Raw genomic sequence first — 26,700 nt, forward strand, 5'->3', positions numbered from 1 at the left:
CAGTGAGAGCAGCTTTTGTGTTGCCAGATTGTGGAAAATCCTCCTTCAGCATGAGACCTTGCTGGTGCTCCTCTAATAAAACTGGGCAGCAGGTCATCTGGAACGAAATCCATTTACAAACCGCTTATTAACAACTACACTTGTTGAGCCCGCAATTCACTGATACGGGCAAATGACACATTTTTGACAAATAATTATTAATGGTGAAACCAAAGACCTTCAGCAGTGTCATACTAACATAAATGCAAAACTGGAAACGTATTAGAAAGTCCAATACCTTATGTATTTATCAGTGGTTGAGCAGCATTTATAACTTCATTATTCCCAAATAGAAACACAGTCACGTTGTTGGAAAAAGTAAACATTTATATAATCATTAAATAAACATTTACGGCATTGTCCTCTCTACATTTGGTTTTATAATTTATAAAAAATGTTGTGCAATAATATTTCTTTTTGATGTATAAATGAATGAGTGGCTTATTAATGGACTTTGGATAAGATGCCCTGAAGTGCTTTTCCAGAGGGTAAATTATTTCTCCAATCAACTTACAAGTTTGAAAAACAGGCAAAATGTCATGCTGACAGCTTATTAAAGGTTTGTGTTCGATATTGAGACAGAGCGTTTCTTTTTTTTTTTTTTTTTTGCTGCTCTTCGGGATGATTTGTCAATAATCATGGCGATGTAACAGATGTTTTTTTTTTGGTTGAACCCACTTGACACGTAACGCTGATTACATGTTGCACCATCTGCAGTGTTTAAGAAGCCCCCCCCCCCCCCCCCCCCAAAAAAAAAGTGTTGAATAGAAGGAAAGTATCGGCGCCAAGTTTTATTACATTTAATGAGGAGCGACGAGACGTGCGTGTTTGACAAATATATTTCAGAAGCAGCTAAAGGTAAAACTCTACGTTAAATGTTGCGTGCCGTCTTCGTCTTCCTCATCCTCCTCATCCAGGTGCTGAACTGTATTGTGGACATGGTGGAAAAGACACGGAGGTCAGTGAGCGTGCTCAGACGGTGCCAGGAGTCGGATCGCGAGGAACTCAACTACTGGAGACGGCGTTCGAGTGAACAGGAAGACCCACGCAAAGGAGGCTCCGGCTCCGCTCCGTTCTCCAAGACACACAGCCCCCACTCTGCAGAGCCAGGTGGGTGCCTCTGCTTTCACTTCAATTGTGTTGCTACGCCACAAAAGAACAACAACTGTGTTCTTGGGATGAAACCAGACTAAATTAGTTAGTTGTTACACATGATGCAAACTACTTATTTATTCTAGTTGCATTTTTTTTTTTTTCCCATGCAGCTGGTTTTATTTAGCATATTTGTTTTAAAAGATTGAGTCATTAAACATTGGCCATAAAAGAGCTTGAGAGCGAATACGAGTTTGTTTATATCCTTCTTCGGTCATTTCTGTTTGTTTGTAATGGGAAGATGACAGAACTCTCAGAGACCATGAATGTAACGGAGGAAAGTTTCTCTCTTTCTTTTCAATTTTAGAAAAAAAAAAAAAGATCTTAAATATGAAAAAGAATCATAGACAAGTTTCAAGCTTAGTTCCTGAAAAGCAGATGTCTTTTCTTGACGGGAAAGTATAAACACTGACAATCAGTCTGGGACACCGATGATAAATACACCGTTACAGGCCCGGCCCAAATGTCGAGTGTATTTTTAACTGTAGGAAATCATCATTTGATCATTTTGAGATTAATTTAGAGGATACCAAAGTCTGAACACAAAACCAGGATGGACTCACTTTAGTTTCATACTCATGACATCATCTAGTGGTCAATAAAAGCACTGCACCCGAGTCACATGTCAGTGTGTTAGTGAGTCCTTCCACAGTTAGTCCCCCAGTCTGCTGTGTACTGGCAGTGTTCTCTCTGTGTGCCAGCCTTGCCGTCCCCCTGCTGCTCCATAGTCACAGACAGGTGCCAGGACTGGCCTCCGCCATATCGGCCACAGAAGGGCCGTCCTGCCGTCCTGCAGGCTCAGAGACCCAGAGCTGGCTGACTCGCCAGAGCGCCATCTGGGTCCCCAGCCGGAGAGCCCGCTTGCCCGGGCTCGGGCTCGCGGTAGTGGGGGTGTATGAAGCCTCGGGAGGAAGGGAGGGGATGTAAATGAAGGCAAAGAGAGAAAAGCGGTGGTGAGACGTGACATGAGAGATGGAGAAAGAGGAGACGAGCCAGGCGGCAGCGTCGGAGACGAGGCAGAGCGAAATGAGATGCAGGGGGCGAGATTGGAGGGAACAGACAGAATATTGACACAGCTTGTCGGTCTGCAATTCCCTCCGAGCCAAACGCATTCCTTTCTAAAGCTGTCAGATCCCAGATCAGTCCAAGACTCTTGACAACCAACCATTACGTTGGTCGTGTGGCCTAGATATACGGACCTGTTTGCGTCCATGACAAAATATACGAGTAGATGACGGATACTATTGCTGCCTGCCTGTGTGGCAGCTTTACGCACCAATCCTACACACCTGTTACCTTGATTGAGCTGTCAGTCACAAAGTCAGCCATTTAAAAAAGAAGAAGGAAAAAAAAAAACACGTTTTAATACCTTTTTAAGCCCTGGCAGGTGCTAATCCCTTCTGTCTCTTCCTTTCCTGCAGATTCCCAGCGTGACTTTGCTCCGCGGCCAGGCTCAGCATACGTTACAGACGAGATCTGGCGGAAAGCTGGTAAGAACACCACAATGATAAATGATAATGATGATAAATGGCCGACAACTTTCCAGGGTTCTTAAGGCACAAAATTTAATCCAGAATGCCTTTTACCCCAACCATTAATTAAGATTGTATCAGAACAACGCTTTCGCAAGTGTGCAGAGTTCAAACCAGGTGAGCTAAACTCGAAACATTTGTCTCCCCTGACTTGCAGAAGAGGCAGTGAATGAAGTGAAGCGTCAGGCCATGGACGAGGTCCAGAAAGCGGTGGCAGAGGCCGAGCAGAAGGCATTCGAGATGATCGCCGCCGAGAGGGCCAAGATGGAAAAGACTCTGGCGGATGCGAAGCGGAAGGCTCAAGAGGATGCCGTCTTGGTCATCAATGAACAGGAGGATTCCAGTGAGGTGAGCTGAGACAGTGGGGACGTTACAATATCTGGACAGCATTACGTGCGAGAGCAAACACACAGCACACCAGATTCAATTTGAAAAGTATACAAGGTAATGTTTCCAGCTGTTGTGATTTAATATTCTTTAGTAGCGATACAATATTTACAGTGGAATGAAGTATTAACAATAAATCAAAGGAGGTTTGAGTGAAAGGGGTCACTTGTTGTTATTAAAACGACCATATTATTTTTTCCGGTGAAGTATTTAGCTGCTTAAGAACCAAGGGACCATGTTCATAAAAGATCTCTATGACTTAAAATTTGATATTATATTTTTTTCACAACTGGAAAAATGCAACAGTGGAACAGGGATGACTCAGGACTGTCAAAACCTTCATCATCAGCGAGCACGCAAACAAAAACAGCACTTTACAAGCTCGTACTGGGACGCAGGTCATTTCATTTCCACTGGATGCCGCTGGCCATTTTGTGCCCTTTTATCAGAAGGAGTGCATTTTTTTTTTTTTTTTTTTTTTTTGATTAGCCAATCACATCTTTTAAAAAGGATGTGTCACAGCTAGCAACAAGGCCAACCACACCCCCTTCCCTGAGACGAGGGTTTCTGTCACTTCCGTATCCCGAGTTGCTCGGAGAAGTTTCCCCTTCTCCCTCCAAACAGACAAAACAAATCAGTTCATGTAGGTTTAAGGAATTTTATTTTGGGAGCGACAAAGGAACTGAAACGGTAGCATGAGACGCGCATAAATAACCTCCCGCTTTCCTGTTCTACTTAGTGCTGCTGGAATTGCGGCCGCAAAGCCAGCGAGACGTGCAGCGGCTGCAACGCCGCTCGCTACTGCGGCTCCTTCTGCCAGCACAAAGACTGGGAGAGACATCACCTCATCTGCAGCCCGGGACTCCAAGCTCAGCCCAAGCCAGTTTCCGCCATCAGTGCGAGCAGGGCCGTTGCCACGGCGGCGGCGGCCGCCAGGGTGTCCCCTGTCGGCCTGGCGGCGGTCAAGGCTCCCGACAGCGTGCCTTCGGTCTCCAGTCCAGGTGGGGAGAAGGCTTCGGTCGCCTCGCGCTCCTCCACTCCCTCCACCCCCGCCTCAGCCCCCGAGACCAACGGACACTAGGGGGGGGGGGCAAAAGGACCTCAGCGGTGAACACGTCTCCTGTCCCCCTTCGTCGACGGGGAAGAATTGAATCGGCAGCATGAGGGGAACTATTTGTGGGTTAAGTTAGGATAACAGATTTTTCACCATACTCTTTTGGCAGATTAAAAAGGAGAGATTATGGATGACTGTTTGAGTGATATGTCAACTGGGACTTTGGCTTTGGCAGAGGACAGAAGGACTCGTCTCGAATGCATCTATTGGATGAACAGATCTCCCTAACAGATGGAAACGCGTTTCTCGTCGTCCAAAACCCCAAATCTTGGAGCTCGGGTGGAGGGACGGGGGGTGGGGGGGAAACACAAAAAAACAACAACTAATGATTGATCTCGGTTTATCTCTGGCTGCGGGGAGGAAGCCACGAAAGGAAGGCATACGAGAAAAGACGGAGGAATTGAATAGAACACTGAGGTATGCCGCCCGACGAGCCAACATCCTCCCTTCTGTCGCGTGTAAATTTAAGATTCAGGAGGTGTTGGCGGTAAATGTAAACGGTGTAACGGTACGGGGCCCTGAAGCGTCTCGTCTATGTCCTGTAGGAAAGATCTGACCGTAGACCTGCAGAGTCGTCTCCGGTGCCCCACCCCCACCCCCACCCCCCACCCCCCACCCGCCTGTACACATAAATATTCGCTCGCCAACTTCTTGTCAGGTTTTCATACGTGTGAATGCGTGTGTCAAGCAGTCGTGTCGTCAGTGAATATTGTAAAGCATATGATTATTTTTGTTAAAGCAATATTAAAATGAAGTGTTCAGGTATTTCCAGCCGTTTCTGCATCACCAAAGTCTCTAAAAGAGAGAGAGTCATTGTCATTGCTTGTAACTGTCTTCGTGAAGAAGAGCTCAATACACACACACACACACATACGCACGCACGCACGCACGCACGCACACACACACACACACACACACACACACACCATATATCATATATCATATCTGCATTTATAGTGAGTTAACTCCGGCCGCTATTTTTCATTTCTCATCATCATCATCATCATCGAGTTAAGCACAGGAGCATTCAGTTCTGACTTTATTCTGGTTGCAGTTTCACTTTTGGCACTTGTTCACATCACCAGCTGTGTACCGCAGGGTCACATGTTGCTCCACATCCTCCACCGTTGCAATATCTGCATCAAGAGGACGAGATGGGTTTGTAACACCTCCTTCAAGCGCCGTTTCCCGCAATGAGAGCAGTGATAAAGCATGAACAGGACTATTTGAAAACTCCCCACAGGGAGAAAATCCTCAGTGATGCCTTCATTGCCGCGGTGCAGGAACAGAGCAGCGACTCTGTCCCACAGAGAATCTCAGGAGCTAAACTCGGCATTGAAATGAAACATTTAGTGAGGAACTTTGATTTATCGTGCTCTGCTGTTACAATTGAGATATTCTTTTTTTTTATTTTTTTTTTTTATGTAAGATGACTTTGTAAAGATTATTATGAGAGAATGCCTTTATTTTGTGAGCCACAATTTCCCCCTTCATTCTTTAAACATGTTCTTTTGTTATGAGGCATAACTTCATATGAAAAACATATCTTGACATGAAGTATGAAATAAAGAAGTAGAAGTACTTCAAAAACGGCCCTTTTTTCTGTGCTTGTCTTTACATTAGGAATGTGAAGTGAAGGTAAACAAAATTATATCAAATTTAAATGTCATTTAATTAAATCAGAAACAAGAAATGTCATTAATTAAATAAATATCACTTGATCGCTATCAACTAAAACTAGTTATAATATAACTTCTGGGTCAGATGCACACAACTTTATTAAGCATAAATTCTTTGGATAAATCAAATGTCAGTAATGTTTTTTTTCTCCTTAAAGTCTTAAAATGAGCCAAATGACAAACAATAACAGCATTCGTGCAAATGCTAATTTGAGGTTCTTCTTAAAAGTCTCCAAATTTTGCATCCTCGTTGTCGCTGCGGATCTTTGAATCATTCAGTGATTCCAAATTGAAAATTCAAGACACAACTTTGAATTCAAGTATGAAGTAATGAGGAGGCTTTTGGCGAGACTGAATTATTCTGGAATGTCATTTTCCACCTCTGAGGTTCATCAATATTGTAATCTGATTAGACTTTAATGTCTTCTCTCTAGATCTGGAGAGATGATTGGCCTCAACAGTTGCTTCAGTCATCGTCATGTTTTACATCAAAGAAGCACAATATTAAATCAATCAAAAGCCAACAGGCAATAGAAAGGTGTAATATCATGTTACCACAAGGTGGCAGTACAAGCTATATATTGAGAAGTGTAATATCTCGCTGCAAGGTTGGAAGTATCTGTATGTGAAAGGCCCTTTAAGATCACACCATTTCAATGTAGGAATACAAGTGTTGTACTGTAAAAACTTTTTTTTTTTTTTTTTTTTTTTTTTTTTTTTTTTTTTTAAATCACGTATTGGCAGGAAAACATATTTAATATTTAATAAGTGAAAATCTCAGTGAGTTACTGCTCGCTTCAAAATGTGATATGTTAACCTGGAAGGAGTATTTTAACGTTGGAACTGATCCACAGAGAGCTGAGGAGAAACTGCCTTATACTGCTTGGTTGCTTAATGTAAAGAAATGCATTGTATTTCGTGAGCTCATCATCGAACATATTTTGCATTTAAAATATTTATCTGCGAAGCAACTTGTAAATACAGCAGTAAACAACACAAAGGTAGCAAACTATTTTTTGTTTTAAATTGTCCAATAGCTACTCGTGTACCAGTATCTCAAATATATGCTTTCATAAATTACTTGAAAAAAAATTGTGATTAGTTTATGAGTGATTGATGTATCAAAGGCAACAATATCACACTGTGGAAAAATACTGCTTTAAAAAAAAAAGAAAAGTACTTCACTGTAATTATTACTACAGTAGAAATATGTATGTATTATCAGCAAAATATACTTAAAGTATGAAAAATAAAGCATCTACAATGTTGCATTAACCTGAACATATGAAGATATTATATATATATATATATATATATAATATATGAAGATATTATAATGGTAATATATGAAGATATTATATATATAATATCTTCATATGTTCAGGTTAGGTACAGTACATTAGTAAATGTCCTTTATATTTGGCCACTGTGGGTATAGTTCTAAATTGTTGACCATAGACTTTTAAAACTACATCAAATCATTTATTGCTGTGTTGTTGTGTTGTGTCTCAGGAATTTTGTTTAAAGCTCTGGAAAATTGTCTAATCATGAAGCCCTCATGCTGATCATTAGTTGATCTTAAAATGAAACATGACTCATCCGCTGTTCGGAGGTAATTGTGTGTGTTCCCGAATCAGAGCCTGCCTAGTAGCAAGATCGTGATGTTGCTTCGTGCTGAAGATACGCTGAGCGGTTTCAGGCTGTGGTTCAGATGGCCCATTCGAGTACTGATACGGATCTGACTATGCAATTCCTTGTGCATGCACACTGTACGCCTATGTGCCCGAGTATTGTGAGCTTTCTCTGTTTAGGTGTGGAGTTAATAGCATACAGTATCTATTGTGAGCTTGCTTTGTGTTCTGCATTGCCAGAGTTATTTTGGTTTATTACTTTTATGAGTTCGTAGCTCTTGCAGCGCGAGTCTGCTCAAAGAAGGAGCAGAGTCAGCAAACACTGACAGTCGTGTTTGTGTGGACGTGCCGGTCTGTGTATGTTGGGGATAGAGAGCTGTCAGTGTGACGGGCCTACCTCTGCTTGTTTCTTGGCCACAGTGCCACTACACAATGTTGTAATGATTGTGTGGAGCGACTGGTTTAATTATCTGCCTGGTTTCTGTCCAAACTTGTTGCTGGAGGCAGGGTAAAAGGAGTCCCTTTGGATTCTGCCCTTGTTTTCAAGGCTTCTACCGATGCCTGAAAAAAGAAGTGACAGCATGCAAATCAAGGGAGGCTGAGAAGAAAAGATTTTCCTTCCTCTTTTTCCTCTCCATGTTTCCTCTCTCCTTTCTCTTCACCCTTAATTTTCTCTTTTTTTTTTTTTTTTTAACTTCTTTTGCATCATCTACTCTGATAAGTCCCAAAAAATGTGTCATTTCATTACAACTGAAAACGATGTGTTCTCTGGTGTTCTGAAATTTTTCTTGCTGCGTCTTGAATCTTCATCAGTTTTTTTATTTTTTATTTTTTATGTGATATCATGAAATTGGTTTATTTCATGACTCATCAAACTCCCACACAGTAGAGAAACTACATTTAATCATTTCAGCAAGGGCCTTTGAAGACACAAAGCTCCAAAAATATTAAAGTATTAATACTGTCAATATTAAAAGTAAATAATATTACTTGATTAACCATATGAATAAATTGTTGAAAATATATGAATGAAGCAATAATATGTGAGGTATATTAGAGGTATAATATGCAAGGTTTCCACACTAAAATGTCTGAAAATGACGAGACCTACAGTATGTTATGCATTTTGTTGACTTGTGTGTCATCTCCATGTTTCCAACAGTGTCGAAACCCAAAGAAATCTGTAATTTTATTCCAGTTACTCCTTAGGTTGTCTGTCAATGGTTTTAATGTCCACTTTTCCTCCTCTACTCGCGATAACTTGCGAGGAAACATTATCTTACATTAACCGTGGCTACGATTGATCAGCTTGCACCAGGTAAAGGGGACTGGCTAACTACAGCAGCTAAACATTGGGTTACTATGGTGTCGAGCTTCTAATTCCCTAAAACGTGGCCTCTGACATGGCAAATAAACAATTGTGTAATCCTGGTTTTAAGGCCGCCAAACGCACAACCCTCCTCCTCCTCCTCCTCCTCCTCCTCCCCGTCACCACCTCATCCTTCTCGTTGTCCAGGGAGCCTCAGCCGAAGTTTCCATCAGTCATCCATCCACGTACTCTGCTCCACCACCTCCAGTGTTTAGGTTCCAGGGGTCCTGTTTTCTCTCCGACCTTCATTTGGGACGTCGCTTTAAGTCTAACTAATATCACTCAAACTGTCATTACTTCCATAAATATTGTTATTCACTTTCAAAATAATCTCTCGGCTGCTGTGCTTGACCTCCATCGGCCACTGCACAAGTATATCATCTCCACAAAAAGAACAGAAAACTACATTGAATACATTTCTGTGTTCACCGTGAGATGTTAAGACTGTGGCATGTTGTTTGGGATAATACACGATAGCTGTACAGCCGAACACAAGTCAGTATGAGTCTCTAAGACAACGGGGACAAGTGACTCAGTGCTTCAGGGGCAAGACACTGTCTGAACATGTTACCTCCTCCCACACAGCAACAACGTCTCCAGCTTCTTAGAAATGGAGATACTGAAGCATAACATAGGGCAACAGCTGTGGCTTCGTCACCTTTGACCCCCAGGCTTTTAGATTTCTGAGAACATTATAGACAAATTTAAAAAAATAAATATCCCTCTACTATGACTTTTGTCTATATAAATAAATAGTAAATATCATATATTATTTACTGCTATATTACTTTATGCTGAAACATTGTGTCTGTGACATTGAACATATTGACAGATTATGTGTTGAAATACAAACATCTTGTACTTCAGTATTAAGGTTCTTCAAGTTGTTGTTGTTTTTTTTGCCATCCACCACATTCACAACTTTCATAACAAAACACAGAGAGGTGGCACAGACTTTAAACGTGGATGCCATCGCTGTCGTTGCCTTCTGCACGAAAAGTAACCAAGGAGGGAGAAATAGCAGTGGGGAGAATGAAACAGGACAACAGATGTCGTTTGGTCACCTTAGCCCTGGCCCTTTGGCGTTCCGCAGTGATGAGCTGTGCTTGCACACATCAGAGCCAAGGGCACCTGCCTGAAAGAGAATGAAATAGGCCATTTTCTCCTCTGCTGCTACAGGAGACTCACAGAGAGGCGGCGGTGTTCTTTGTGGAACTGCTGTGAAGGTTTTAACCTTGGCTTTGGTTATTCAGTGGTGTCCTTTTTGACACAAAGGAAAACACGTTTCTCAACCAGGAAATGAATAATGACAAGATATTACCCTGGATAGTGTACCTAAATGTGCCAGAACTCACTGTCATCCTTTTTTATTGATCTAAATAAATCTATTGAAAATTAGCCCACATCAGATATCTAATAATAAAAACCCAACCGAAGCCTGTCAGTGCTTATATGTCAGTGTAATGATAGAATATGTGATCTAACTGCAAGAAGAAATCTCCAGAGACTTTGGGATTGTATTCTGAGATAATAATGCATTCCACAGTGGTTTCAGTGTACACTTTGCTCATCCAGCACCAGCGCAGAATCCCTATAATGTCTGCAAAAATTGGACAGAGACCGGGTCAATCCCTGCTGTATCTCCAAAAGAGACAATAAGTCATGTACAACACTGTATCCACACCGTCTCAGCAGGAGTGCATCAGCAACAGCAGGAGGTGAATTCACATTTAGTGTGCTGCAGGAGTTAAAGGAGAGCTGGATATATTTGATGGGAGATTACATTTTGAAATATTTCATTAAATTAAACCCTATTTTTAATTCATGTACATGTTCTTTTCAGCAATAGCCACACCCTTCATGCACTTGACTGAGGGATTCACAGGAGGCCTCTCAGCAGCTGGCTGCAGACTGATATTAAATGCACAGATTATTTAAGTAGTACCAATCCTCTTACCCACCTCTCTGCCAGAAAATGAATTGGGATAGTTCCCATGTCAGCCAATTAATTCCTTTAACATCTGAGGAAGAGATATGAATATTTTTTTTGTTTAAAACACTGAATTCATTGGTTTTATTGGATCAGCTATATTCAAGTTAAGGCTTAAGAAGCAAATTGCTTTTGGGGGAGCAGTTCAAACTTTATAAATTATTTTTTATATCTTCTATAAAACTGAAATGATACGGCTTAGATTATATATATTCTTTTAAATATTCGTCATCCGTCTGATGTTTTGGAAATATTCTTCATGAAACAGCAACATTTTTTTTAATTATTATTTTCTTTAATATTGCATCCTGTCTGCGTTGATAATGAAGGATGTGATGGTGACACCTGATGAACAACATGAGATGTGAGTACACATCCTCTCATCCTAATTACCACTACATACTGCCTTTATTCTGCCTTACCAGCCCACAGTCTGCCTCAGAGAAGGCTGAAGATGACAAGGCTTCAATTTGCCAGTATAACACAGGCAATCAAACACTGCAGCCCCAGCAATCAATGCAAAGAGGCGCATGCCTCTGTGCCGGCGCACACGTGTTTGCCTTTGCAAATCTGGCACAAACAAGTTAAACGATTTCAGAAGTCGTGCTTTTCTGTGATAAGTTACCGTGTGCAAGGTCGGACTCCTCATTGCTATTCAGAGCTTGTACTATTTTTGCGACATAAGAAAAAGGAAGCATATACGGACATTTCTATGAAGTTCTTTTTGAAGGCATAGTTCAATTTACAATACACTGAATGCATGCAGCATCCCAATTCCCACATTTGTCCTACAGTCCTTCTGTTGCAGAATTGAAGGTACAAAAGTCAGAGCTAGCACAGGAAGTAATGATAAACACAATTATACGCCCCAAATGTGTTTTTTTTTTTCTCCCTAAGATGTTTCTCTTGTACTTCTTATACTAATTCACGTGAGATAGTAGTTTTACCTCCTCGGTCCATAATTATTCAAACGGTATAAAACGAGAGGAGAAATTCCCTCTTTGATTGAAACGCTCACAACTCAAAAGATATGCAATCCGAGCCAAATTGGCATCGCCGCATGGGTGCGAACAGGTGCTGCTGCTGCAGAGCCGCTCTCACAATCTTGGTCAGGCAGGTGTTCTGTTAGATTTACCCAAATAAATTTCAAGTGCTGTCCACATTTCAAAGCTCTGTTGGGAATCCATAGCTGACAGAATTCAACAAATGATGAATAAAATCATTGACAAATGGAGTGAGAAGTTTCTATATATCTATTTGTGAGCCAGACTTCACACTTAAGGCGAACTTGTTTTTTGTTTTTTTGTTTTTTCTCAGGTGAGAGAAAATATAAACATTTTTACATCTTACTCCATTTAAGTTCAATTGTATTTGGTCTTTGCAATCAGTTCAGACACAATGGTGACTCTGTCTAAAACTGCATTAATCAATATTTTTGGTAAACCACTAAGTAAAATGACATTGAGAAAGCAGGTGCTTGTGATGATCCTTCAGAGAATTATCACTCAATTCCTTTTCAACATGTTTTCTCCTGTTTTGTGAAGTAGGAGTTTGGTTAGTACTTTTGTCTTTTGGTTCTCTTTTCTTTTCTAGGTAAGTATAGGGGACAACTTTAGTTCTTTTGTTTGTTGTTTTGCTGTTAACACACCCTGAAGACATAATATGCCAAATAAACCTTTTAAAGGGGCTGTAAATCTTGTTGCTGGTGGCTCTTCTGGGAACTGAGAGAGGGGAGTATCACTATTCCTGTATTCCTGTTACAGTTACAGTAGGTTTCCCCTAAGCCGGGTCGTAACAGACATCACAAACTTACCAAAGTCCAAACAGCACAGTTGCTAAAAACAGGATTTATGCTTTTTTTTTTTTCTTTTTTTTTTGTGGGCTGAGCAAACAGGGAGCAGAACTGATGCAGGCAGCAGTGTTGTTGACAGGCAGAAAGGGGGAGATGAGAAATTTCCCAGCTTAAATAGGCCGCCAAATTTAGAGTATGTCAAGTTCTACAAGTATGTCAGATGGTTACGGGGTATGTGGCGTGTCACGTGATGCAGAACGGAGCAGCTCGAGTTGACTGCCTGAACGAGCTCACAGGCGTCGCTCCACTGGTGACCGGGCTGCTAATTAATTCGCTAAAACTTGATATAAAGCCCTTTAAAGCGGGGGTAGCTGCATTCAGGTGATACCACTTTGTATGTTCATCACTTCGAGTGACTCATTTCACACTTTCACATTGTTTTCACGTTGTTGTTTTGTACATTACTGTAAAAATAGTTATTATTGCTGCTTTAAATTTTACTTTTTGTACTTTTTGTTGCTTTGTATTGATTTAAAGTGCATTGTCTAAGGTAAATTAAGTGCCCCGTCAAAACTTGAAATTAGGAGGCATTTTCACTTGTCAAAATAAACAATCGGTATCTTTAATAATTTTTATTAAAGTTGCTTTTCAGTCATCTGGTGGTGCACATTACCAAACCAAAGCACAAATATGAATATATGTGAGCTCTATATATACAAATGGAACAAATTCTACCATGACCAAAAGAAATACATGATCCATTACATATATTTTTCCCTTTTATAACTAAGTGATACAATGAAATCTCCTCACAAAGTGTTAATTCTCTTACATAGGCATGATTTTAAAGATATTGTTTTTACATTTGAGACTGAGAAAGTGTCTCAGGTTTAAGATTGAGGAGACGTAACTAATAACTGCCCACTAGCATATCTAGCAATGAATGGATTTCAGGGCAGGTGTAGTGTTTTTTTTGTGTTTTTTTTTTTTTTCAATAATAGCTTTTTTGGCATTCTGTGCACATGACAGTAGGATAGCTAAATGAAAGGAAAACAGTGCTACAGTATTATACAGCATGTACAGCCAGGATGTGGCCACATCAACATGCATGCTTAGGCTGCAGGAACCCTTCATCTTCTTGTCCTCTCTGCTTTTTAACCCTAATCAATTGTATTCAACAGTAAACAACACAAAACACTGTAGCATTATAATTTACAAATTAGTGTCTGCTCTAGTAGACTCTAGCCGGTTCTTTTTGGTCGTTTTCCGCTGGCATAATATCAACAAACACTGCAAGAGAAAGAAGGCCATACCACAAGTGAGAAAACTCGTAAAATGGCTTTTTGCATTGCAGAGGCTCAGTTACTTTCAAGTCTATAGATCGGCCATAGGGTGCAACTATCCTTTTTCATATAAGCGGCACGATAATGAGCAGTCGAAGACAAGAACATTAAAAGATGCTGCTGGAGAAGGCTGCATGACGCCATTGTCTCTGTTCCCTGTTGCTTTTAAACACATGGATGCCTTTGAATTATTCTGTGTGTGTGTGTGTGTGTCTGTGTGTGTGTCTGAGAGTGCATGTGGGAGGGTGGGTTGATGCGCCAGTGTGTCTTTGTCCGTGTGACAGTGTAGGCAGGAGATGCGACATTCTGGATTTCGTTGCTAGTTGTTAGTCATAATCCACCAGGAAGCTGAGGAAACACACACACACACAAAGGGGAAAGAGTTAGGTCACTTCACACCAGTGCACTGGATAACTCAGGGCCATCGCTTAATACTGCAGAGATCATTCATCTCATTTCCATTTTTATTAAGCTCCAATTTTTCCAGTGTATCTCAAGGTCGTATGCATGTTGTTCTAGCACGCATTTAAGCTGTGAACAGATTCATAGACAAAGTGTCATGAAGTCTACTTCCTGTAGGAAAAAGGAGGAATCTGTCCTCTTGTGTGCCGGTCAATTCTTCCCACTCACATGATCAACTGTGGTCATCCACAACACAAAGTTTAACAGAACAAGTATGTTCTTACAAAAAAAAAAAAACATGCCTCTTGGTGCAAAGCTCCTCCTGGAATAAATATGAAAGCAGCAACCAATGATTACAAGCGAAACAGAGAATAAATGCAGCTTAGAGCAGCAGCAGAATGTTGTTTTTATTTATTTTTCTGTTATTGATTCCATAGTCGAACCCCTTTCTGCTCTTCTGACGTGCGTCATATGAACTGTTCTCCCTCTTCCTTCTAATCAGTGCTCTGTGGACTCACTCGAATCCTCCGCAACCAAAAACCGCCGAAGCAGCTATTTCACAAAGAATACTGCAATAAGGAAAATACCAAAACTAATTAAACCAGCAGCACTACATGCCAGGAGCTTTGCATCCAGTTATGAATGCTAAAGAAATACATTTTTTTTTTTAAAAACTACATTTTTCTCAAGAGCAGTTAGTCAGAAAAATTTCCAGCTAGAGCAAAACCAAGTTTGTTTCAGTAGCACCTTACCACATTAGTTCCACTTAGTACTAATGATTTCATCATATTTAACATTTACTCAGTTCAATGTGATCAAATGTGGACCACATCCAATTAAAACGGCTTATTTCTATCAGGCTATTGTTTTTAATGTCTCGCTCTGATTCTATTTTCCAACATCCGATACTTTTATTATGACTGTTCGTACCAATTTTCTAGTATGACCCATATCTGATTCCTGTGTTTACACCACAGCTGTTTAGTTTATGTCTGACACAGTCAGCATGCGTACATGCCAGTCACAGATGTGGAGGTAAACAACCATGGACAGTAACCTAGCAACGAGCACAATCCACACAGCCCACACAGCTAAATCACCATGTGCAATGGGTGTAACAAGGCCGACACGATAACTAACACCATCGCTCCCTGAAGTGCATTAAGGGTGTTGCCGGCAACAAATTAGTCAAATGTCAAGATGAGAAAGAAGAATCATGATTAGAGCCCGAGCTGGAGTGGCAATGAATCATACTGCTCTGCTGTGTGTTAAGGAGTCGATGACGTGATGACGAGCAAAGTGGAAGTCACTTGGTTCCTATTTTACTTTATTCCACTTATAAATGCGTCTGAATAAAGGAAAGAATTGTTTTGATTTGTATTGGTTTTGCACTCTTTACACCTTAATATCAGAGATCGATCACAGATAGATTTTATTGTACCTCAACCTATCTATCTATCTATCTATCTATCTATCTATCTATCTATCTATCTATCTATCTATCTATCTATCTATCTATCTATCTATCTATCTATCTATCTATCTATCTATCTATCTATCTATCTATCTATCTTTGGGCAAAGGCAGGGCATATGCTGGAAAGCTCTCTAGTATTAATTACATTTTCAGCTGAATATAACAAACTGTTTAACTCCACATTGATAAATCTTAATTTAAGCCAAAGATTAAATAGCCACAAGATTGTAGGGTATTTTGAGAATGAAGTGTATCCGCACTTAGTACTGTATGTCTTTTAGCATTACTACGGAGAAAACATTTGTACTCTATTGTCCTACAATGCAATGCCAAGAGGAAATGTAATGCAACACAAATGATACATTTTTAACAGAGGATTGAGGGTGGTTAAACACTTCCTGAAAGATTTTGGCACTCACGGCAACAACTGTTGTTGTGATTACAGCGTTACTATTGCAACAACACATCATCAGTCGGCTAAAACTAACCTGTAGCAGGACTGTATTCATTTGGTCAACATATGCTCAGTTTATTGTTAATAAAACACGATTAAGTAAAAAGAAATTCTGCAGAAACAGATGAAAAACTTGATGTTTAGTTGGTTACTGACAAAGTGACCAATGATTAACAAGTCATTGGGATATTTCAAGGCCATCTAGCATACAAAAGATACTTGTGGCAAACCCAGCCAGGCTATTTTTCTGAAGAAGTTCTTCCGAGGACCAACTGCTGTTGACGCAGAGGGGAGAAGCATGTCTCTGTTTGAGTGACCCAGCAAAGCATGATCACAAATGACTCTGAAAGCATCAGGAAAATGACAGACCTTAGAAGCAATGAGCTAATGAGCTGATATAAGAGCTGTTAGCACCCTCTCAGCATGCAAGAGTTTGGTTCTAATGTGGAATCAGTGTGGGAGACCCTTACATGCTGAAACTGGCCTCACGATGCATAAATACACACCACTAACCAGATCAAACATGTCACGATGTCTATGGTCCAAAAATGTCCTCATGTTTTTCTGCACCGCAAATATCAGGCTATTCTTCTAAGAGGACACTTGCACATGTGAAGCAGATTCAAAGTAACAACATCCTACAAAAAGACATGAAATTGTATAAAAACAATCTTCCTGAAAGTAAGTATTACACATACAACACCTAGAAATCATTGACAGCCATTGTATGTACATTATTTCCACAATTCTGGAGGCGTGGCCACAGCTGACATGTGTTGATCTCACACTGAACAGGGCTTACAGGCCCTTCTATCCCAGGATAGTGACATTTATGATATCTAATATAAAGTAATAACTACATACAGATGTGAATGCTCTCAAAGACACACAGATACGAACCTGGGAGCAACATTGTAGATACTACTTCACCGTCCTCCAACATGTCAATGATGCAGCGCTGGAAATCTTTACAGCTGTTGGACTGAAGATAGCTACAGAGACAGAAAACAAGGTAAAATAGAGGTGAAAAGAGAACAAAAAACAGCTTAAAAGAAACCAGATTTGAGGACCACGTGCACAAAAATAACATCTGTTGCTGTGTTACCGTTGAATTTTTTTTTTATCCTTAGATAAAAAAAAAAAGAAGAAAAAAAAAGAGATTTATGTCAAATACACTTCAATCAAAACTACATTTTGACTGATTTTATGTGTAATACAAGACTATAAATCTAATATATGTATGTGTAATGTAATGTACCATAAAAGTTGTGTAAATCACATTTGATCAAGCTCAACAAGTCTTTTCAAAATGTTCCAAATGATAAATTAATATATTCATTGATATATGGATGGCATAGATACGATTTTAAACCATTTAAGCTGCATCCTGTGTGTGTGTGTGTGTGTGTGTGTGTGTGTGTGTGTGTGTGTGTGTGTGTGTGTGTGTGTGTGTGTATATGTGTGTGTGTGTGTGTATATGTGTGTGTGTCTGTGTGTATGAACTGAGGGAGAGGCCATCTGCTCATCTTCACTGGTGGGGAACATTTCCATCAGAAAGTTAAGAGTGCCAAACAGTGTGCCAATATCTAACGCACAAACAAACACACACACACACACACACACACACACACACACACACACACACACACGATACTGACCTCATCCAGGAGAGGCGGTCTTGCCAGAACTCATACATTATGTAACACGACTTTCCTGGGAGCTTCTGCACAGACACGCTGACAGCGAGACCGAGGAGAAAAGTAGAGTGGGGCAAGAAGAGGATACAAAGTGAAAGAGTTTGCACTCAGAAGAATAAATTACATGAGAAAGTTTGACTCTTTTGAGAGATCTCAGTTAGAACTAGATAAAGAGAAAAGTAAGACAGCAACAAAGCATTAAAAGGAACAAAGGACTCATTTTCATAAAGTCAAAGACTTCACATTGTGAAACTAGTAAATTATTATCACTGTAAGGCTGTAATATTTTTAACGAGCCGCTCACCACATAAAAGCTAATATGTAAAATATCTCAGTATGATTGGTAAAAAAAAAAATACTTAAATGATCAGATTTTTTCAATCTTCTACTGATTGAAATCAGTTTTTTACTCATCTGACAATTGAAATCCCTGATTCAACGTTGCTTAATACTTGAAAAGTTGCCACATCAGCAGCCTGACACAATGTTTGAAAGTTACATTTGGTTTGCCTGGAAACTGGCACGGCACTCACTGCAGGTTGTCAGAGTTGGCTGAGGTGGCATCGATGTAGCTCTTCAGAACTTTCCGGAAGTTGTCCAGATCATCATCAGTCACCGACATCTGCCTCTGAACCAGCAGGATGTTCTGTTGGCAACGAGGCAGAGGGACGGAGACAGGGATGGCATGAGAGGACAACAGATATCTGTGTGAGCGGGCACCTTTATGTCTGTCTTTGTGAGGACTAAGTTGAGTTGTAGATCTCAGGGGAGAGGACGACATCTGCAGTGATTCAACGGCACCTTTTAGTCAATAAAGATCTAAGTATGAACACGAGCGTTTGTGAAACGGCATCTAACTCACATCATCACGAGGCGATGCAGACATGTCTGCAGATATTGTCAAAATTGATACTTCTGATTATTTGACCTTCCTCAGGGTACATATCGTGCCATCATTTACAACTGAATAAATAAATGTTATGTCACTTATTATTGCTGTCACTTAGGGCGCTTAAGTACTTTGAACGCATCATGGGAACAGCTGCGTGAGACAAGACAGATGCAATCATTCTGATGTGGCTTTAATAAGATATACATTCCATCTAAGTTTTGATGATCAAGAACACAGCAAATTGATTACATCAGAAAAGAGTAATGATAACCAGACCTGCACTTTGTTGCCATGACACCACATTAGTGTCTTTCACAGTAGCTTGTCACTGTTTTCATATAACAGGCTGACAAGAGCTTTTCCTTTCTCAAATGTGACCTGAAGTCAATCAAAGTAAACTCTTTCAATTAAATGCAGCATAAAAATGAACTTACAAACTCGCATCTTTCAAATACCTGATTTCCTCATCAATCAATCGACTGCGGAACAGAAATCATACTTTTGAGTAATTTACTTTCTGTCCTTTATTGATCGCTGTACCAGGAAAAAGAGCACACTCCCTACAAGTGGCAGTAATTCAGCTTGGGCTTGAACCGAGGTCCTGCTTGGCATTTGTTCTCTCAGTGCACCACATCAACATGCTGCCGTCTTTACTTTGTCAACATTTCAAAGCTGCAGTGAGTCACCACTGAATCAAGATAGAAGTCATGTCAAGGGATCCGTTCTAAGATATGATTCACAGAATTCACCCACATTGCAAAGGCTTACTTTGGTTTTGTATGCAATGTAGGATTAGTCTTAAGATAAAAGTTCAAATCTCTTCAGCTTTTAGTCACCACCTCAGTTCAATAGTGGAGGATGGAATTTAATTTATAAACAACATGTATAAATGGAATAGTCCACACACTCAGTCCTTGTCAAGTGCTGTCATTGAACTACTTTGGAAATACCACTGCAACTTTTTACTGTTCTGAGACTTCACCTCAGTTAAAAACTATTGTTTTAGGTACTTCAGGACATAAATCAAAACAATCTGCATGACCAAACTCCACTAAAATATGTACTTTTGTAAAAAAATATATATATATTTAATTTTTTTTTTTTTTTTTTTTTTAATTCAAGTATTTTTCTGTTTGGTCACTCAGATTTTTGTTAGAAGTTTAGTGTGTATACATTGTATTTGTATCGCTTTTATTTTTTTTAAACTGGGTTTTATTTTCAAAAGCTCATTCTGAGATTGCTGAAAACTCATTTAAATAAATGTGCCAATGTGTAAAAGAAGACATTCCCTTTTCCTTTACTGTTATACTCTGATCTAACTCTCACCATAGTTTCCCAAAACAATAAGTTCCACTCTTACCTGTCTGTGGGTGTTTTCGCAGCATTTCTACCTTTCAAGTGACTCATGAGTCAGATATTTCTTTTGTCCGTGTGAACAAATGTATTCGCAACCAAAAACAGACTTTTGACCTGACTGTCTCTTGTTTCACTGGGAGCCCTGTGATGACAAACTGACCCGTATCCACTTCACATTTATAAAATGTATTACCTCAAGTATTTTCATATACATTTTTTTTCACAGCAATGAGCACATTCAGTATGTACCCAAAAAGAAGACCACAGTTGGTACAAGTTGTTGAGTTATCATTTAGTTTGAGAAGGAACTTGACATAATGGGAGCTAGAGTACTAAAATGCATTTAGCTGTAGAAGAGTCTAAATAATGTTTTGTCAGCTTTTAAGAACACACTGTAAATAGTGGAGGGGTTTACAGTAAAATCAGAAGGAGAAAAATGAGGCGTAACTGCATGCGTTACTGGAGTACAATCACAAACTGATTATAGAGTTAGAGGATAATTATCCAAAGAATGGAGATATGTTTCAAATAAAGTATTCACTGATAGTCGAAATATGCACAACTGATGCTACCTGTATTGAGTTGAATAAAAAAGTTTAAGCGCGAGTTAAATTCAAAAGTAAAAAAAAAACATTCTTAGCTGTTAAATTGTTAGCTGTTTTGATCAGCTAATACCTACTAGAGTGAGTCATGTTTCAGTCTTTGCTTAATTTTGTAATCACGATGCTAAATAGGAATTCTGCTGCAGTGGCCTCAGGCAGGGAAGTGTCACTTCTCAGCATTAGACTGCAAAGGTTTTACCACAGGGTTTCATCCTTGGATGTATTATGGGTGAAATTCTGTCTGAAAAAAAGGTAGTTTATGTGGAATAAATTGGACACGAGCCTTTGCAAACTGACTCGTGTTTCTTGTGTATGAGTGACAAAACAATTTGAATCACCCGAAAAAAAAAAAATTCAATTTCAAATGGAGTGCTTGAGAAAGCAGATTTTAAACTTTAGTTAGAAATATGTAGTGTTGGTCAGCTAAAACCAGTCGAATGATAATACTGTGCCTGCCCAAGAAAAACTTGCTGCCACAGAACCAAATGTTCAGTGAGTGCTTCACTGAGGTCATTTTCCAGGCAAAAGTCTGCCATCAGTGCTAACTTACAGACTTGTATGTGCTGGCCAGTGTGTCCTCCTTGAGTGGTTCCAGCTTGGGACTCTGAAACAAGAAGGTGACAGAAAAAAGAGGTTTATTGTTCTGTTAAAGATCTTGGTAACAAAAATCAGTGATGCTAAGGGAAAGAGCATAAATTACTGCAGTCAAACCATTAAATCCATTAGTACTGAAAAAGAGAAACATTTCTGTATAAAGGTTAAAATCTCTGTTTCTTTTTCCAGTTGCTTACAGCACTTTGCAGATGTTGGAAATATATTTGCATACAAGATGCATTTGATATTTTTGGGATGGATTTATTTTTTTTGCATGTCATGAAGCACATTGATTTTTAAATCTCAATTTAGAAACAGGTGAAGCTAAAGTTTCATCTGTAGATGTAAATCTAATCTAACTTTTATTTACAATAAATGTATGCATGTCATGTTAAACCCTGGCATTGTTTAATACTAGTATATAGAAAGAGCAGAAATTACATATTGAACAAAAGTACTCATTTGCACTTAAGAGACACAATGGTAAACAAGCTTCTCAGTGAGAAAAAAATAAAAAGAATTTGGATTACACCTTGAACTGTAACGCTGTAGTTTTTTGTGTGTTTTTTTTTCTCCTTTGTTCCGCTGTGTGTGAGCTGATGTTTTTATGTGTGTAATTTATATTTTAATTCAATTCGTTTTTTCAAGGACTATTGTGCAAGACAGTTTCCCTGCAGGGAAATAAAGGTTACATCCACTCATTGAAAAAAAGGCCACTGTGTTTCTTACAGTGTGGCTGAAATGTGACAGCAGAGTAATGGATGAGATGAAGTCAGTCATTGCTGCGCCACGGAGAGTAGAAAGAGGAGGGGGAAAAAAACCCAAATAGAAAGCATGTAATTTAACACATATTGTTTATTTTTTGCAATCATGTCCGGGGAATGTATGTACTCTGAGAAAGTATTATGTTATAAATAATGAAATACAGTAAACGTAATAACACAGAATGTTGTGGATCTTGTGTGTTTTTGTGTGTGTGAAAACTCATTCTGTTGCGTCTCAGAGAGCAGTGAATAGGAGCGAGATGGACAGAAGGTGTGTGCGACGTCACGGTGTGGGGATGGATATTGCACTCCGAACATCCCGCAGGTTATGCATTGCTTTGATATTGCACTCAGAGTCTCTCTGGGTTGAGAAAACGGATGACTGGAGTGAGGAAAATGCTTTGAGTGAGACTGAGAGGAGACGAGGAATGAAGATCAAAAGGTGGGAACAACAGGAGTTAATAAGAAAGACAAGACGAGACAAAGAGGGAGTGAGATGGAGCAGAAGATGGAGCTGGAGAGCGTGAAAAAGGGTTTTGGGATGTTGTAGTGAGAACCGGTCACAGGATGAGAGACGGGGGGGGGGAGGGTGACTGGGCCCTGTGCTCGACAGACACACAGATCTGCAGATATCCATTTAGATTTAAAAGCATCCTTTACATGACGGGAGTCAACCCGATTGATCTATGTGTTCATGTATCACAAAAATGTAAAATGCAAATTAGACATTACTGACAAAAAAAATGCACAACAATCCTTTTCAAACAGGTTGTTGTTTTTCCACATCAATACTGGAACCAACCCAGAGCTAAGCAGACACCGAGTCCCAAACACAATGACGAAAACACACCAATCTAGTTCAGTGAAATCCACATGCTGTAAGTCATCTTGCTGTTGTATGAATGCAGCATCAGAGGCAGAGAGATATACACAGTCCGCAGTGCTGCTTGTGCAGTCCAACTGTGTACTCCTCATTATTCTTTAACGCTTTAATATGCCGTGCCCTGAAGCAAAATTATGTTTGAAAAACGAATGCATTTGGCTTTTCTATTTTTCATATTCTCTGCATAATTCATCGCACATTGTTTAATACAAAAAAAAAAAAAAAAAAGTTTAAAAAAAGGAGATGAAAGGCCTTAATTATTTAATTTTGGTAATTATTTTAATTCCATTACCTGTTCAACAAAGCCATTACAGTCAGTGCTATTTGTTTTCATAGCAAAGTCATGTAAACAATGAGGACCAGTGAGTCACATTATTAAGGCTCTTTACTCATATTGGTTTAACCTTCAGAGATTCTATTTATTCTCATGAATAATACAAATAATAAGAGGAATACAACTGCAGAATTGATTTGGATAATAGCAACAAAAAGGGACTCGTCAACAACACTGACCCAAATGAATGCATTCTGCCACTGGAAAGTAAAGGTAAACTACCATTGTTACATCCTTGTCCAGTCTCCCTGCTCTCATTTGTCTGGAGGTGAACTTTGTCATTTTTGTAATATTTAGCTTTCCTTATGATGTGCTGAACTTGCCACTATATACTGTTTGTATTTTTTCCCAAGGCAACATTCTGAGTATTTGTAGAATTGATCTGACTGTATTGTATTTTTCCTCTTTTTACTTTTCATCTTGTGAACTTTATGCATATGATCACCAAATTAATGATGGTATTGTACCTCCTATGAGAACCCAATGTTGATCTTTTACTGGTTATACTTGTGTTTGGTGTTTCCTCCTGGTATTATGCACAATGCAACGAAGCAGTCAATATTTTCATGCTGCCCTGTGACAGTGCCAATTCATTTTTACAATACCTTAAGGAACCTTTTTGTTTTCTGATTTGTAATCACTGTAATTGAATTTGTTGTCCAAGAGTGATTTCAAAGTTTCAAATCCCTTGTTTTTAAACTTTACTGGAAGTGTCTTTAAGTTACCTCATTGCATAGCTGTTCACCAACAAGCACATTTATAAGAAGTCACCAGGGTAGCAAGATAAATACTAATTAGGAGAATGTTTCAGAAACACATTGTTATCCACTTTTAAATATACAGAAAGAATACCTGACACTCCAGTTTGTCCAAAAGTTGCTGCAGCCTGTTGATCTGAGAGCACCAGTTCTCTCCATCTTCCATGCTGACACCTGGACACAATCATAACCCATTAAATTGACCAAAATAGAAATTCTGTCATACATTGTAATTATAACTGGTTTCTGATTAAGTGCAAACATATTTTTTTTAATATACTTTAAAGTAGGCTATACGGTACATTTTTGGGCTGGGAAAAAAACGCAGTGTGCTCATGTGTCTCTGTGTTCAAGCTGTTGATGTAAGAGATCCCATTCAGTCACGTCCGAACAGAGGTTTTCCAGTAAAAAAAAAAACAAGGCCATGCAAACATTAAAAAGGATGATGGATTCAAGGTGGGAAATGTAAAAGAAAATATAATAAATCTCTTACATTAAAATTACAGCATGGTAAAAATTAGGTTGAAAATCCTTTTAATGTATTTTACACCTGACACGGTTGAATGACAATGTCTGTTTAAAGGGGAGCTATTATGCTCATTTTCACATTTTGTATTTCATTTTTTTTTATTTTACTCTGGGACTAAAGTAGAGTAGGTTTGCCTGATTCACAGCTAAAATAAAAAAAATCCTCATTGCATAGAGGGCCAGTTCATCACAAAACTGAAACAAGCCATTTTAGCTCTTGTTTCTTTTTGAATACTCTCTCTTTAAAGCCCCCTTTCTTCCGATTGTCCAACTTCTAAAACCTTTAGAGGGGCAGCATCCAGTGCTTGTTTTGATCAAATTATTTGAGAAGTTGGCCCAGTGTAAAGCGAATTTTCAACACAGGAAATATGGATAAACATAACAGGTCCTCTTCAAAGTTTTTTGAGAGTCGTAGCTCATTCATTCATTGCGGACTTATGATTGGATGTTCAGTCAATACCAGTAAAGAGGACAGAAATGAGGCTCAATACAAAGTAATCATTTCTATAAACTGTTCATGATCATTGTAGGTGAAAAAAGTCTTCAGGGAAATTTTACTGCCTGCTCTAATTACGTACAATAGTGATGGTAGCAGTAGGAGTCGTTCATGTACACCAATGAACACAATTTATCTCAGTGGGAGGGACATCTCATTATTGATATTCAACGTAGTTTGAAGATAATGTACAACCAATAATGATCACAATGCTTGAAATGTTGATTGATAGTCTGCTGTAATTTGGTTTGAATTTGACTGAAAAGATTGATAAAAGGTCACGGTTTGGGCCAAATTAAGTAAATGTTGCATATTTTACTTAATGTATTTTGCATATGTTAAGTCACATTACATTATATGAGTAATTTACTTACGTTCCTTAAAAGAAATCCACTTTGGCTTTTGCTTTCTCACAAACTTGAACAGAAGTCTCCCGGGAGAAAGTCCTTCGTATTGTGTCACATGACCTCTTTCTGGTCATGTGACAGGACTGGTCACACATGCGTATTCTTATAACGCATAGGTGAGGCAAAAAAAATGAAACGTGGTATAATCCTGTCGATTGATGGGTGCACTACATGTGTTGCCGTTATACAGAGCTGTGTGTGAACCTGCTTAATATACCGCACGACTGTAATCTACAAACAAAAAAGTTTCAACTAGGAGTATAAGTTGATGGACAATTAAAAAAAAAAAATGCCAGCTTCCTTCTTTGTCATTTTAGTTTTTCTATTTCTCCTACCTGTGGTCAGGATGCCAGAGCAGGGATCAGATGGCGACATGCACAGGTTATTATGGACCCTGCGACCACAACGCCTGCCATTTCTCTGTACCGCTGTCAGCTCTGGTGCCTTAACCTCTCTCCTGCCATGACAGCAGTGGACACCCAGGGAGATAAACATCACAGACAAAGACAGCAACTGTCAGAGGAGTGTGGATAAAAAAAACAAGAAAAAAACAACAGAAAGAAGATATAGCAGACAGATGGGGGAATAAGAAGATGATATAGAATGAAACCAAGGCAGAAAGAGAGAAGATTTATGAAAAGAGGCGCAAGAGCAAACGGACAGAAAGGACGAGAGGCGAAGTGGGACGCATCAATAATTGATTTCAAACAGAAACTGAGATAGGTTAATGTGCGATGCAAGAGACAGAGTGTGGTCAGTTGTGCACAAGAACCAGAGATGAAGAGCAAGTGTCAAGATTAGAGGTGAAAACACTTAGCGAGGGGGGGCCGGGCACACACCAGCGCTTATTACCCCACGGCGGGGATTTAAGGAGGACAGACACTCACTCACACTCTCTCTCGCACGCGCACACACACACACACACACACACAGAGCGCTGCGGTAGATGGAAAAGGGAGTCCTGTGCTAAATTCAGAGTGTCAAGGGCAGGATGTCAAGCTCTGTGTGTGGTTATGAGAGCGTCACACT

The 26,700-nt window shown here is 39.5% G+C and overlaps 2 protein-coding genes across 4 annotated transcripts in view; one reads left to right on the forward strand and one right to left on the reverse strand.

The window, feature by feature from the left end:
* cbfa2t2 (CBFA2/RUNX1 partner transcriptional co-repressor 2) overlaps positions 1-4,989 on the forward strand; it is a 37,848-nt gene extending 32,859 nt beyond the window's left edge. For all 3 annotated transcript variants that reach the window (XM_069147625.1, XM_069147636.1, XM_069147645.1), the window contains exons 8-11: positions 957-1,149; positions 2,613-2,681; positions 2,881-3,071; positions 3,850-4,989. In XM_069147625.1, coding sequence (XP_069003726.1) covers positions 957-1,149; positions 2,613-2,681; positions 2,881-3,071; positions 3,850-4,191 — 795 coding nt within the window. In that variant the 3' untranslated portion in view covers positions 4,192-4,989. The remainder of the gene's footprint in view (positions 1-956; positions 1,150-2,612; positions 2,682-2,880; positions 3,072-3,849) is intronic.
* An 8,313-nt stretch (positions 4,990-13,302) lies between these two features.
* The window catches only part of necab3 (N-terminal EF-hand calcium binding protein 3), a 35,519-nt gene continuing 22,121 nt past the window's right edge, over positions 13,303-26,700 (reverse strand). The window contains exons 7-13 of the mRNA XM_069147658.1: positions 26,007-26,128; positions 24,335-24,414; positions 21,458-21,511; positions 18,591-18,703; positions 18,019-18,096; positions 17,261-17,352; positions 13,303-14,376 (exon numbers count right to left, since the gene is read on the reverse strand). Of these exons, the coding sequence (XP_069003759.1) occupies positions 14,348-14,376; positions 17,261-17,352; positions 18,019-18,096; positions 18,591-18,703; positions 21,458-21,511; positions 24,335-24,414; positions 26,007-26,128 (568 nt within the window). The 3' untranslated portion in view covers positions 13,303-14,347. The remainder of the gene's footprint in view (positions 14,377-17,260; positions 17,353-18,018; positions 18,097-18,590; positions 18,704-21,457; positions 21,512-24,334; positions 24,415-26,006; positions 26,129-26,700) is intronic.

Source organism: Embiotoca jacksoni, unplaced genomic scaffold, assembly GCF_022577435.1.
Source record: "Embiotoca jacksoni isolate LCO1_2020_lvr unplaced genomic scaffold, fEmbJac1.0.p SCAF_1, whole genome shotgun sequence".
Lineage (NCBI taxonomy): Eukaryota > Metazoa > Chordata > Actinopteri > Embiotocidae > Embiotoca > Embiotoca jacksoni.